General features: G+C 47.7%; 1 protein-coding gene across 4 annotated transcripts in view; it reads right to left on the bottom strand.

Annotated features, from left to right (window-relative positions):
- Positions 1–3,129: 3,129 nt before the first annotated feature.
- WNT11 (Wnt family member 11) overlaps positions 3,130–10,996 on the bottom strand; it is a 33,655-nt gene continuing 25,788 nt past the window's right edge. For all 4 annotated transcript variants that reach the window (XM_083810945.1, XM_083810943.1, XM_083810946.1 and 1 more), the window contains one exon: positions 3,130–8,197. In XM_083810945.1, the coding sequence (XP_083667071.1) occupies positions 8,023–8,197 (175 nt within the window). In that variant the 3' untranslated portion in view covers positions 3,130–8,022. The remainder of the gene's footprint in view (positions 8,198–10,996) is intronic.

Here is a 10,996-nt window from a genome sequence, read left to right as displayed (position 1 = left end):
AGAAGCTTTCAAAAGTATTAGCAGGATATAAGCAACAAGAAACAAGGTCAATCTCATTAGGCTGACCAGGATCATTTTGAGGAGAAAAGGATGAAATTGAGAAGAGGATCAGCGTATTTCTGTGCAGGGAGATCTCTCAGCTTATCTAAGTCTCCTAAAGGTAAGCCAGGGCACTTAAGCTGTTCACCAGACCACATAGAGTAATGGAAAATATTTTTCAAGGAGAAATTCTCTACCAGCAATCTAGTGTTCATGTAAAACACAGTTACTGTATGGCATTCATTTTGTTCTTTGAAGTTTCTCTGTTTACATTTTATTATCGGGAATAGTCTCCTTAATGGCTGGGAAAAAAAATTATGCTTTGTACCAGAGCAATTAACAATATGGGTCAAGTTCAGGGGACTCGAGTCTGACATTTGGTTGCAACCACAAAATGGACAGGGCGCTTGGATGGTTTGTTTTTCTTAGTAAACTCCATGAGAATTAACTTCTTTGGTTATCTCGGAATTATCTGCAAGTCCCAAGATGAAAATGTTCCCTCTAATGGAGAGAAGAGGAAAAAGTGAATCTAACCAGCCACATTTAGATGTTTACAGCACTTGATATTACCCATTGAGTTTTGTTGTTTTATTTAGAAGTGTATTTAAGCAATTTATATAAAATAACAGATGTCAGCTGCAATCATCCTGGGCACAGCAGCTATTTAGGATCGTGCTCTGGTTCTAATAGTCCAACTAGGCTTAACATCTTATTTGCTTGGTTCATAACAAGACCAAACATCAGAACAGAGGGACCTCTACACTGAGCCTCCAGATAAGGATAAATCTCCTCTGACTTCCCACATCTGCTCTCTGGATGGCTATATAAAAAGTGTCACACTGAAGTGTCACAGTAAATTGTCACACTAACCAGCGGGCACCATTTATCTTCCCCTGATCCCCTCGTTGTAGGCACACCAGGTCTCCAGCACTCTGAATTATCTCTTTATGAACAGCACAGGGAATGGAGGATGGTTTGCTCAGAAATCTGGGTGCTGTCAGAGGAGGTGAAGAACCCGTGACTTTGCGCTGAAGCCCTTTTTATCTCAGAAGCCCATCTTGGTGATTTGGGGCTGTAAGGACCAGGTCTCCAGCAGCCACCTGGACGTGGGGCTGGGCCCCCTGCTCGGGGTGGCCCTGGTGGAGCAGGGCTGGCACCACAGGGACCTGGAGCTGCCTGCAAGCATCAGCCACTTGGGGATCCTGTGGTCTGGAGGTCTGACCCGGCCTGTGCAGAGCTCATTTTGGAGTGTCACCCAGCTCGCTGGTCCATGGTGGGCCTGTCAGAGCCCTTGGGACCAGTGCTATGGAGGGAAGAAAGTGTGCTTGAGTATCCACAGATGCACGGATGTAATTCAATTGCATGAATGTTGGAGCTATTTGGAATACCCTGGGGAGTCCCCTGGGCTTTCCTCTTCCAGCCTAGGTGGACAGGGGTCTTCTGCGGGGCCAAGGTCCCTCCTGCAGTCCTCTGCAAAGCCTCAAAAGGCACCAGATGCTTCCCTGCAGGCTGCCGAGGGGAGCCCTATGTTCGGCAGAGGAAGAGTTATGCGGGGAGGTCAGGGCGAGCTGGGGAGCTGTGACTGCCTTAAATCAAGCAATTCTTTGCAGCTGTCAGGTTGACACTTTTACGTCACGCCAAGGGCTGCTCCTCAAGCGTGGATATGCAGGGGGGGTTTCTTTGCACTTCCAGTGCAAGGATATTTCCAGCTTGTGCTCCCCACAGCTCACCCGCTGCCTGCAGCAAGGAAGGAAGCACCTGCAGAGGTGAGCAGGGAGGTGGTATTTTAATCTGTCCAAGCCAGATGAGGAGAGCAGCCGCGGACAGAGCATTTGGTCTATCTGGAGTTTAGAAAAGGAAACAGTTTTCCTGCCTGACCTTGGCCCCGGTTGACATGTGCAGCACTTTGTAAAGTTAATTGCGTATTGAACAGGTAGTGGAGTGGAAAGGAGCTGCAGGTGGTGCGTGCTTGCAGAGTCTGCTCTCAGCAAAGCAGGGTTTGGATCTTCCTTTGCATGATCAGCCTCCCAGATCTGGGAGGAATCTGCCTCGAGCTCTGCCCACCAGTTGGTTTTCTTTGTTGGTGCAGTTCCTGCCATTAGCGATTTTTATAATGATCCATTTTATAGCAGCTCATCCTAAACAGTTTGGAAACTGTTTAGGGTAAGACAGAGGGGAAGAGAGAGGAAACCTCTCTTTCCTTTGAAATTCCGTATGAATTTAGAGAAAGCAGCTCGTGCTTGAGCAGGTTGAAGCTGAGCTGCCACACGCTCCCAGAGGCCCCAGATTAAGACAAAAATGGAGTTGGGAAGAAATGGGGAGAGACAAGAGGCTCTCACTTCATCCTTTGCTGATGTCCCCATCACTGTTCGCACAGTTACAAAGCTTTTCCAAAGGTTTATTTTTCCCCTTCCCTTCCAGCTTTTTCTGCCTAAACTCAGACCCGTGAAGATGGCATAGACCCCTGCCTGATTTCGCCTGCTTTTATTTTCAGCTCCCACCTTTGCTCCAGCCCACCTTCATCGTCCATCACCACCGAGCAATGCTACAGCTCCGATCCCAGACTGGTTGAATTTGGGGCCCGGCGTTAACCCTAGGAAATCTGAAAGAAACGTGCCTCTCCGTTTCAAAAAGCCCGTGTTTGTCAGCAGTTACCACTTAGATCTGAGGTATCGATAACCGCCCTTCAGTCCTCCCAAGGTTTTCAGCACTTTGGCCCTGGTCCAGAGGAGCACTTACACACGTGTTTAGCTCGGAGAGGGCGAGCAGTCCCCGTTCGGGTTGTGGCTGTGCATTGTGGATGGGCATATTCTCCGTGCAGAGCGACCCACAGCAGATTTCATGCACCGTGTTCATCCCCACGTGCAGAGGGGGTGCAGCGTTTGCAGCATTTCCCTTCCTGCCCCAGCTCCTGGTGTCGTTCGATTATGTGACACCCTCTTCTGCTTTTTTTTTAATTATTTTTTTTTAGGAGACATTTCCAGGCCATGTGGTTCTGGTGAAAACCTTGAGAAATTCCACTTAAAGGAGTAAAAAAAAAAAACACCTCCACGTAACACAGACATGATCTTTAAAATAACTCATTTCATATTTACAAGGCAGACAAAAACACATTTTTACTTTTAACAAAAACAAACAAAAAATAACAATCCACAATGCATACCATTGTTATTATTTTTTATTATTATTGTTGCTCTTATAATTAGAAAACAAAGCTAATGCTGCGTCCCTGAACAGGGGGTAACTTTTGTTCTAGATGAATAAACCATAGCTCTGCTGAAATATTTAATCAAACTCCATCTGACTGATGAAACTGCTCCTGAGGGGAAAACAAAGCAAAAACAAAACATGTTGTGCATGTTAAAGTCATTAATCTCAGGTGGATTTCAAGTTTCCTGTTCTTTCCCCCCTCTCCCAAATCTTGTTTTCTGCTCCATCTCCCACGTGAAGAGGGCAAAGTCTGGGTCCAGTCTGCTCTTGGTGGCAAAACGATGGTGTTTCCCCACAGGGAAGGCAAATCCTTCGTGGTGGGATGAGGGTGTCAAGGACGAGGTTGTAGATTGCATGGTAAGGAGAAGGACTGGCTAGGACTTCGGTTTGGGATTAAAAAATTACTCCAGACCATGCAGGATGCTTTCACTGCTTCCTGCTTGGATTCTGTTTGATGCCTGGAGTGATCCCATCAGAAATCTGTTTGCAAACGGATGGTGCGGGAGAAGGAAAAGCCCAGGGTTGAGCTTTCCTCCTGCTGCCCTCATCCCCTTGTACCTCCAGAGCATCCTCCCAGCATCTTCCCCAGGCTGGTACCTGGGGTGGGCACCGCATGCGTGGCTCACTGGGAGGATGCTGTCTACAGGGATCTGTTTTCTAGCAGAAAACAGGCATGGTCCCTCGAGGACTCTAATATCTTTCTCCTGACAAAGGCACCATTAATTGTATTCAGATATGTGCCTCCTTTCCCCTCCCGCTGCCCTCACCAAGAGCTTTTGTAGCTGCACATGAAACACTCGTGGGGTGCCTGCTTGAGCATGATCAAGATGCTTTCCACTTTGCAGACTAAAAAATAAAAAAATAAAAAAAAAATTGGATGGGAGTTTTCTATAATGAATGTTGTTTGCCTACCTTGGGGAGCAACCTAAATGATATAAAGCTGGAAGGGGGTGAGGATGGGGGGAATTCATCAAAAAGTATAAAGCCAGCTGGATGCGTGCAAGGTTTAAATCCTCAGATTTGGAAATAGCATTAAGTACAAGCTGTTTTATTAAACCACAGATATTTTTTTCAAATGAATAAATGCTACAAAGCCACCAACGTAACACTTTTCAAGATTGCTTGTCTTTTTCCCTCAAGGGTAATATTGTAATATTTTGAAATAATAATATTTATGGGAATATATCAGCTGTATTTTCCCAGCTAACGTAAATCAACAGAGCTGTATAGTAGGATGTGGAGCTAAGCCAAATTATGCCAGCTGTTAGGATCTAGCAGGGCATGTTAGGAGAGAGGGAACTGTAGCATCACCCTACAGAGACATTCACGTTAATTAAAGCCATTTCATTCAGAAGCTGAAAGACCTTTGTGTTTCAGAGCAAAGTTTTGAAAGCTGGCTACCCTGGGGTTGATATGTGAACGTGTTGCTCTGCTGTTAGGGATAGATTTTCCTTGCAAAACCCTGCAAAATTGGTTTGTGGCAAACATTCTTTCAGGCCATACTTGCACAGAGAATTAATTGGCAGCTGCATTTCGGACTGTCATTGCACTGAGCATTGCAATTGCAAGCAAGAGCACTTCTCTCTTCTGGCCTCTTTCATAGAATCACAGAATGGTTTGGGTTGGAGGGGACCTCAAAGATCACCTAACTCCAACCCCCTGCCATGGGCAGGGACAACTCCCACTACACCAGGTTGCTCAAAGCCCCATCTAGCCTGGCCTTGGGCACTGCCAGGGATGAGGCACCCAGAGCTTCTCTAAGCAAACTTCTCTCTGTTTTGCTGCTGATGCCAGGAGAAAAGCACCCAGAACACCAGGAACTTGATGACCCTAATTTGCTGGATGAAACAGGGCTGTGCAACGAGGGGTGCTGGTCAGGGTGCAGCCACTGCAGAGAAGAAAAAGGTTTCTGAAACTTGGGAGTTACGGCAAATGGAGTGTAGCAGCATTGATTCATAGATCAACAGCCTAGGACGTGGGCTGGGGCCTCATTGACCCAAAGAAGCAAAACACAGATGAAGCCGGTTGTGAAGGATTTCGGGAGGAGCAAGAAGAGATTTTGAGCCTGGATGCACTGAACCACAATCCTCCAAGCACTGCAGCCATTTCAGTTCAACATCTAAAGGTCACTTCCCACCTTGGGGTCTGAGGACCTGCAGATGCCTGGTAGGCTTACTCACATCTTCTCTCATTCTGCAAAGATAAGATTTTTTCTGACATGGGAAAAGCAGCTGAGGAACAAGGGCCTGACATTGGAGGAGTGAAATGCAGCTGAAAACAATGTGCATACGGAGCATTTCTTCCATCTCGCTATTTTTGCGCCAAGCCCAAAGACTCAAGACATCAGCAAGGGAGCAAGAAAAAGTCATTACAGAACAGAATTGAAATGCTCAAGTTTTCCTTCAGTCAGAACATCCCTTGGCTTCGTCAGGAACTGGAATTAAAAAGAAAATTCCTTAAAAGAATGAAATCTGACTTTGTCTTTACAATATCAAACAAAGCCAAATTCTGGCTTTGGAGAGCAGTGGGACTCATGCCACCGACCTGTCTGCATGTCAGCCTAAAGACACCCAACCGCTCATCACACCGTGCTGCGGAGACATTTTAGTCCACCAGCTTTTATGGGGTGACAATAACACAAACCACTGACAAAGTACCAAAGGCCTCTTTTTGCCTCCCCGGGGCTGGGGGAGGGAAAGGCAGCGAGGAAACCAAACCCATTACAGCAAAGCAAAGTAGCTGAGGAGAACAAAATATCTCTAATTTTGCTATAGCACACAATGCTAGAGAATGAAACATCTCTAATTTTGCTCTACAGCCCACCATGCTGTTTTCTTCTAGCTCCCAAGGGCTGCTCAGAAGCAAGTCAGAAGCAGTTGGCTCCTAGAGAATGGCTGGTTGGGAAGAAAAGGATTCAGAGGAAGACAATGGCCGTGTTTCCCCCTAGAGAAGTGCCACTGTCCCCACATTTGTGTAGGAGTGATTTGCTGGCTGCTTACATGATTTTGCAGAGCAGACTCCCCAGAAATGTTTTGAAGGACCTCACAGCCTCTGCAGCCTTCTCCTGGAGCAGACATACCCCTCCAGTGTTCCTTTCCCTAACAGAGACAGAGAGGTGAATGCCCATAGCAAAAAAAAAAAAAAAGAGAGAGACAAAGCAACTTAACTTGAGCTAAAATCTCCACTGCACAGCATCTCTCTGCACTCAGGAGTGAGAAACAAGCCACCCATGAGAAGCATCAGTCACGTTTGTGAATGCACTCCCTGGGGGCACTGGGATATTTAACCGATGAACAACAAAAAAAACCAGGAACGGTGACTCTTCCTTCCTCCGAGTGCTCCGTTTCATTATCTTGACTGTATCTTGGCTAATTCTGCTCAAAATAAAGAGGCTGGGGAAACAGGGAATACAGGAACTTATCGATCGCACGCCAGCGAGAGCCTCAAGCCACGCTCTTCTCCTGTCCTTGGGAAGGAGACCGGGGTTTGCTTTCCAAGTAGGAAACAATGTCCTTGGGTGAAACATAATAAGCTAACATTCTGCTGTTGCACCAGTAACTTCAGCATTTATTCCATACTATTGTTAAGGCTTGTTTATAGTATATAGATATATTTACGTAGGAAGAAGAGTAGAGGAAAGCGCAAGATATATCTTATAAATATTTCTGTATGTCCGCGTACAAAAGAAAATATGTACAGCCACCGATAGTGGTTTTCTCTGCGCCAGGGCAGAAGGACTGATTTGTTCCCACTCTTTTCTGCGGGGAATAGCTGCTACCCTGCACGTCTGCATGCCAGGACTGGACCTGCTGTGCTCTCTGCATATTTTTGGGGCTGGGTCAATAGTTTTGCCAGGGGGAGAGAGGGAGTGGCACCTTTCCCTAAGGACTGGATGGCCCAGTGTGGCAGAAAAAGTGTGAGTTGCCACAGGTCAAGACAGAAAGAGAGCAGGAGCTTTTTTCTTTTTTTTTTCCACTGGATTTTCACTTCACTTTTGTATTTTAACCTAATGGCTCCACTACAACCCAAGGACCCCATTAAACCCTTCTCAGCATGCCCTATTCTCACTGTCTCTGGCATCTCATAGTTGTTTTGATTTTCCATGGCTGAGTGTGAAGCCCCATCCAGCCCAGACAACTCAGGGACAGATTTTCCTGTAGCAGTAACTGGGAAGTCACAGACCTGCTTAAAAGAAAGGTTAAAACGGGTTAGTCATTTCAGGGGATGGACCTGAAATCTTTCCACCTTTACCATCCTGAGTGGATGCTTCCATGCTAAAAATTTAGTCTTTGGCAACAAATGCAGTTATTGCTGAACAGTTGTAGCATTTTTGCTTCTGGGATGGTCCTAACGCAGACTCGGTACCTGTGTGAGAAGGCATAAGCAGGTGTGAGCCTTGGTTATTTTTCAGGCAGGTGTTGCTTTTCTTCCCCAAGGAAAAGTTTCTAATTTTGCTTCTCAAAATATTAAGGCACTTGATGGCTGGACATTATTGGCAACCATAGGAAATATTTTGGAAGAAGATACCATCCCAAATGAGTTTTTGTCTTCTCAGAGAGCATTTTATTGGTGGGGGAAAGCCTTCCGTTTTTTACATTTTTTTAAGGGTCTCATTTTTACGTGGCATGATTGCTTTTTTTGTCCTCCTACCATGTGTCTTCAAGTCCGTGTCTTTACAAGATGAACGACGTCTAGTCGGGGAAATGTTTTCTCTTCTCTGAATAGTGCTGGGGTGCCGCTGGCGTCTCAGCTCCCGGGCGGAGCGAGGGGCTTTCACTTGCACACGTATCTCTCGACAGTCCTCTCGCACTTTTTACAGGTCACGTAGCAGCACCAGTGGTATTTGCAGTGGCACCGCTCCACCACTTTGTCCATGTAGGGGTTGTAGCCTCTGCCGCAGCACATCAGGTCACAGCTGTCGCTCCCGTTGGAGGTCTTGTTGCATTGCCTGGAAGAAAGGAAAGGTGGTGAGCTGTTGTAAATACCAGTAGGGCTTTCCCAACCTAGTGTTTGGGGTGATGCTGGGGCCTGACGGCTCTGCAAGGTGCTGGGTGAAGGCAGCATGGTGGAGACCCCAGGGCTGCACTTGCATTTTTCTGGGCAACCTGTTTAGGGCTGAGAAGAGCTCCAGTTGGAAGGGACCTGCTGGAGCGGGCCCGGAGGAGGCCACGAGGATGCTCAGGGGCTGGAGCAGCTCTGCTGTGGGGCCAGGCTGAGAGAGCTGGGGGTGGTGGGCCTGGGGAAGAGAAGGCCCCGGGGAGAGCTGCCAGCGGCCTGCCAGGGCCTGCAGGGGGGGCAGGGAAGCTGGGGAGGGACTCTTTGTCAGGGCTGGGGGGACAGGACGAGGGGCACCGGCTGGAGCCTGGCAGGGGGGAGGCTCAGGGGAGGCGTTGGGAAGAAATTCTTCCCTCTGAGGGCGCTGAGGCCCTGGCCCAGGCTGCCCAGAGGAGCTGGGGGTGCCCCAGCCCTGGCAGTGCCCAAGGCCAGGCTGGGTGGGGCTGGGGGCAGCCTGGGCTTAGGAGACGTGTCCCTGACCATGGCAGGACATTGAAATTAGATGATCCTTAATGTCCGTTCCAACCCAAACCATTCTGTGGTTCCATTTCTATGACCATAAAGTCCTGCTTGGGCAGGAGGTTTGGACCTAATGACCTCAGGCAAAGAAGCGAAGTTATCGTGATACTTTCACCACACCACAAGCTCATCGTCCCTAGCAAAGTGTATTCCCAGGCAGGCTCCGAGGCTGTCTGAAAGGAGCTGGGGTAAGATGATGCCCTAAAGAACAAACACCGGTGTTTGTCCAGCATGACCTAACCTGAAAAACACAGGGGACGAACCCTGCAGCCAGAGAGTATTTGCACAGGCTCCGTGCCAAAGATCCCAGGCTGGGAAAGCTCCTGAGCAGACTCCTACAGCCGTTACTCAGCCCTGAACCTCTCAGGGAAATTACAGCCGATCCTAACAGGGCCAGACTCTGCACTTTTCCCTCCGAGTGTGTCCCAGCCCAGCAGAAGCAGCCGGGGAGCTGGCCCTGTCCCACCCCGAGCCCTGACCCAGGAGCAGGCAGCACAGCGGGAGCGCAGCGCAGGATGACAAGTCGCCAAATATCACATGGCCTTTCACTGCTTGTTTTGCTTCTGCTTTTAATTAAAGCCAGGCTCGTCGGGATAAGTCGGGCATTGTGTGGGGTTCCCTTGCTTCAAATGCTTGCGAGCAGCTGGCTTGAGGATTTTGAAAATAACCCATGAACTGGGGAATCTTTTTCCTTGATCACCAGCATGGAGAAGCCTTGGAAGGGACTGAAGAGCTGGATCCTCAGCCACTCTCAAAGGCCAGCTATCACACTCTCCTAAAATACTCCAAGCTGGCAGACATGAAAGCACAACAAGCATTGACTTTTGGGTGGGATGAACCATGTCCTGGAGATGACATTTCTCCAGGGGCTGTAAAGATAGCCCAGGGTGAAAGTGTTCATGTTTGGTCAGATGCCTGGCTGGACACTAATGCTTTAGGGTAAAATATCTCATTATGCACCCAACACAGTGAGGCTGTGAACTTGATGGAGACTTGACATTACTGTAAGAAAGGTAATTTGAAGACTGCAGGGAGACTGCTGACATCTCTCCTAAATCTCATCCTGCCTGGCTAGTTTGGACAGAAACAGTTTAAGGCAGATTTGGGGCAGGGAAAGGAGAAATTCGGACGCTTGAGCTGAGCACTCCATTAATAGATGAAAACAAATCCATGAGATTTATAGGAATTCCTCATGAGGTAATGCTTTAGGAGAAGTTATGGGATTAATGAGGTGTTGGGATTTTGTTCTTGTTCTTCTCTTATTTATTTCTGACTCAGGCGGGCCTCCTGTTTGTTATTTCTGACTTGCATTCCTCCCCAGGTTCAGTTTTTAAAGGCTCCCCCCCCCTTCTCCCCTTCATTCAGGAGTGTGTGTAAATATTTACAAACCTTTGAAAGCCTCTACCGAAGGCAAAGTCTGCAACCACACCAAGTGTGTTTGCCTAATGCTGAACCAAAGGCGTTGTTACTGCCCTGGGGGCCGGGGCCCCTCTGCCAGGAAACCTCCGAATGACTCCTCATAAATGTATTTGTAAATGCATTAAATATTCAGAGCAAAGGTTCAAATATAGGGATGGTGACATTAGAAGAGGGGAGGGAATTTGACAACCTTACTCAGCTTTAACAGAGGCCGGAAAGGCTTCTGCATGGAGGTTCCCCTAGTGAGGACTGTGAATCTGCAGGAGCACGGGGCTGGGTATGCAGTGTGTCCCTGCCCCCTTGTGCTAAAAGCCCATTAAAATGGCCAAGGAAAGGGACGTGGTGCCACTCTGGCTCCAATTCAGCACCAGAGAGTCAAATTTATCCCATTTAGAGAACAAAGCTCTTCCACCTGTTGTCTGGGTTCAGGGAATCACCCTTTCCTTGCACCCAATTCCTGTGGTTTGAGGGGGAAAAAAAAATGACCTAGATGGGCTTTCCCATAGCTGTGTCCATCCCTTTCAGCCTGAAATATAGGAAAAGAACAAAATCTACCAAAAAATACCCAAGTTTCTCTCAGTTTTGGATCAAGGAACAGTGACATTCGGGAAGGAAGGAGGGGTAAAGAGCCAAAGCAAAGCTTTTGACTCTATCCCGAACCTAAATGTCTTTCTAGAAAACTTTTCCGACAATGCCACTAACCAGGCATATTGTTCTCTGTTTTAAATTATAGTCACGGGCAAATTATCTTAAC

This window comes from Anser anser, assembly GCF_964211835.1.
Source record: "Anser anser genome assembly, chromosome: 1".
Taxonomy (NCBI): Eukaryota; Metazoa; Chordata; class Aves; order Anseriformes; family Anatidae; genus Anser; species Anser anser.
The sequence above is the reverse complement of the archived record's forward strand: the minus strand, read 5'-3'. Positions and strand labels throughout refer to the sequence as shown.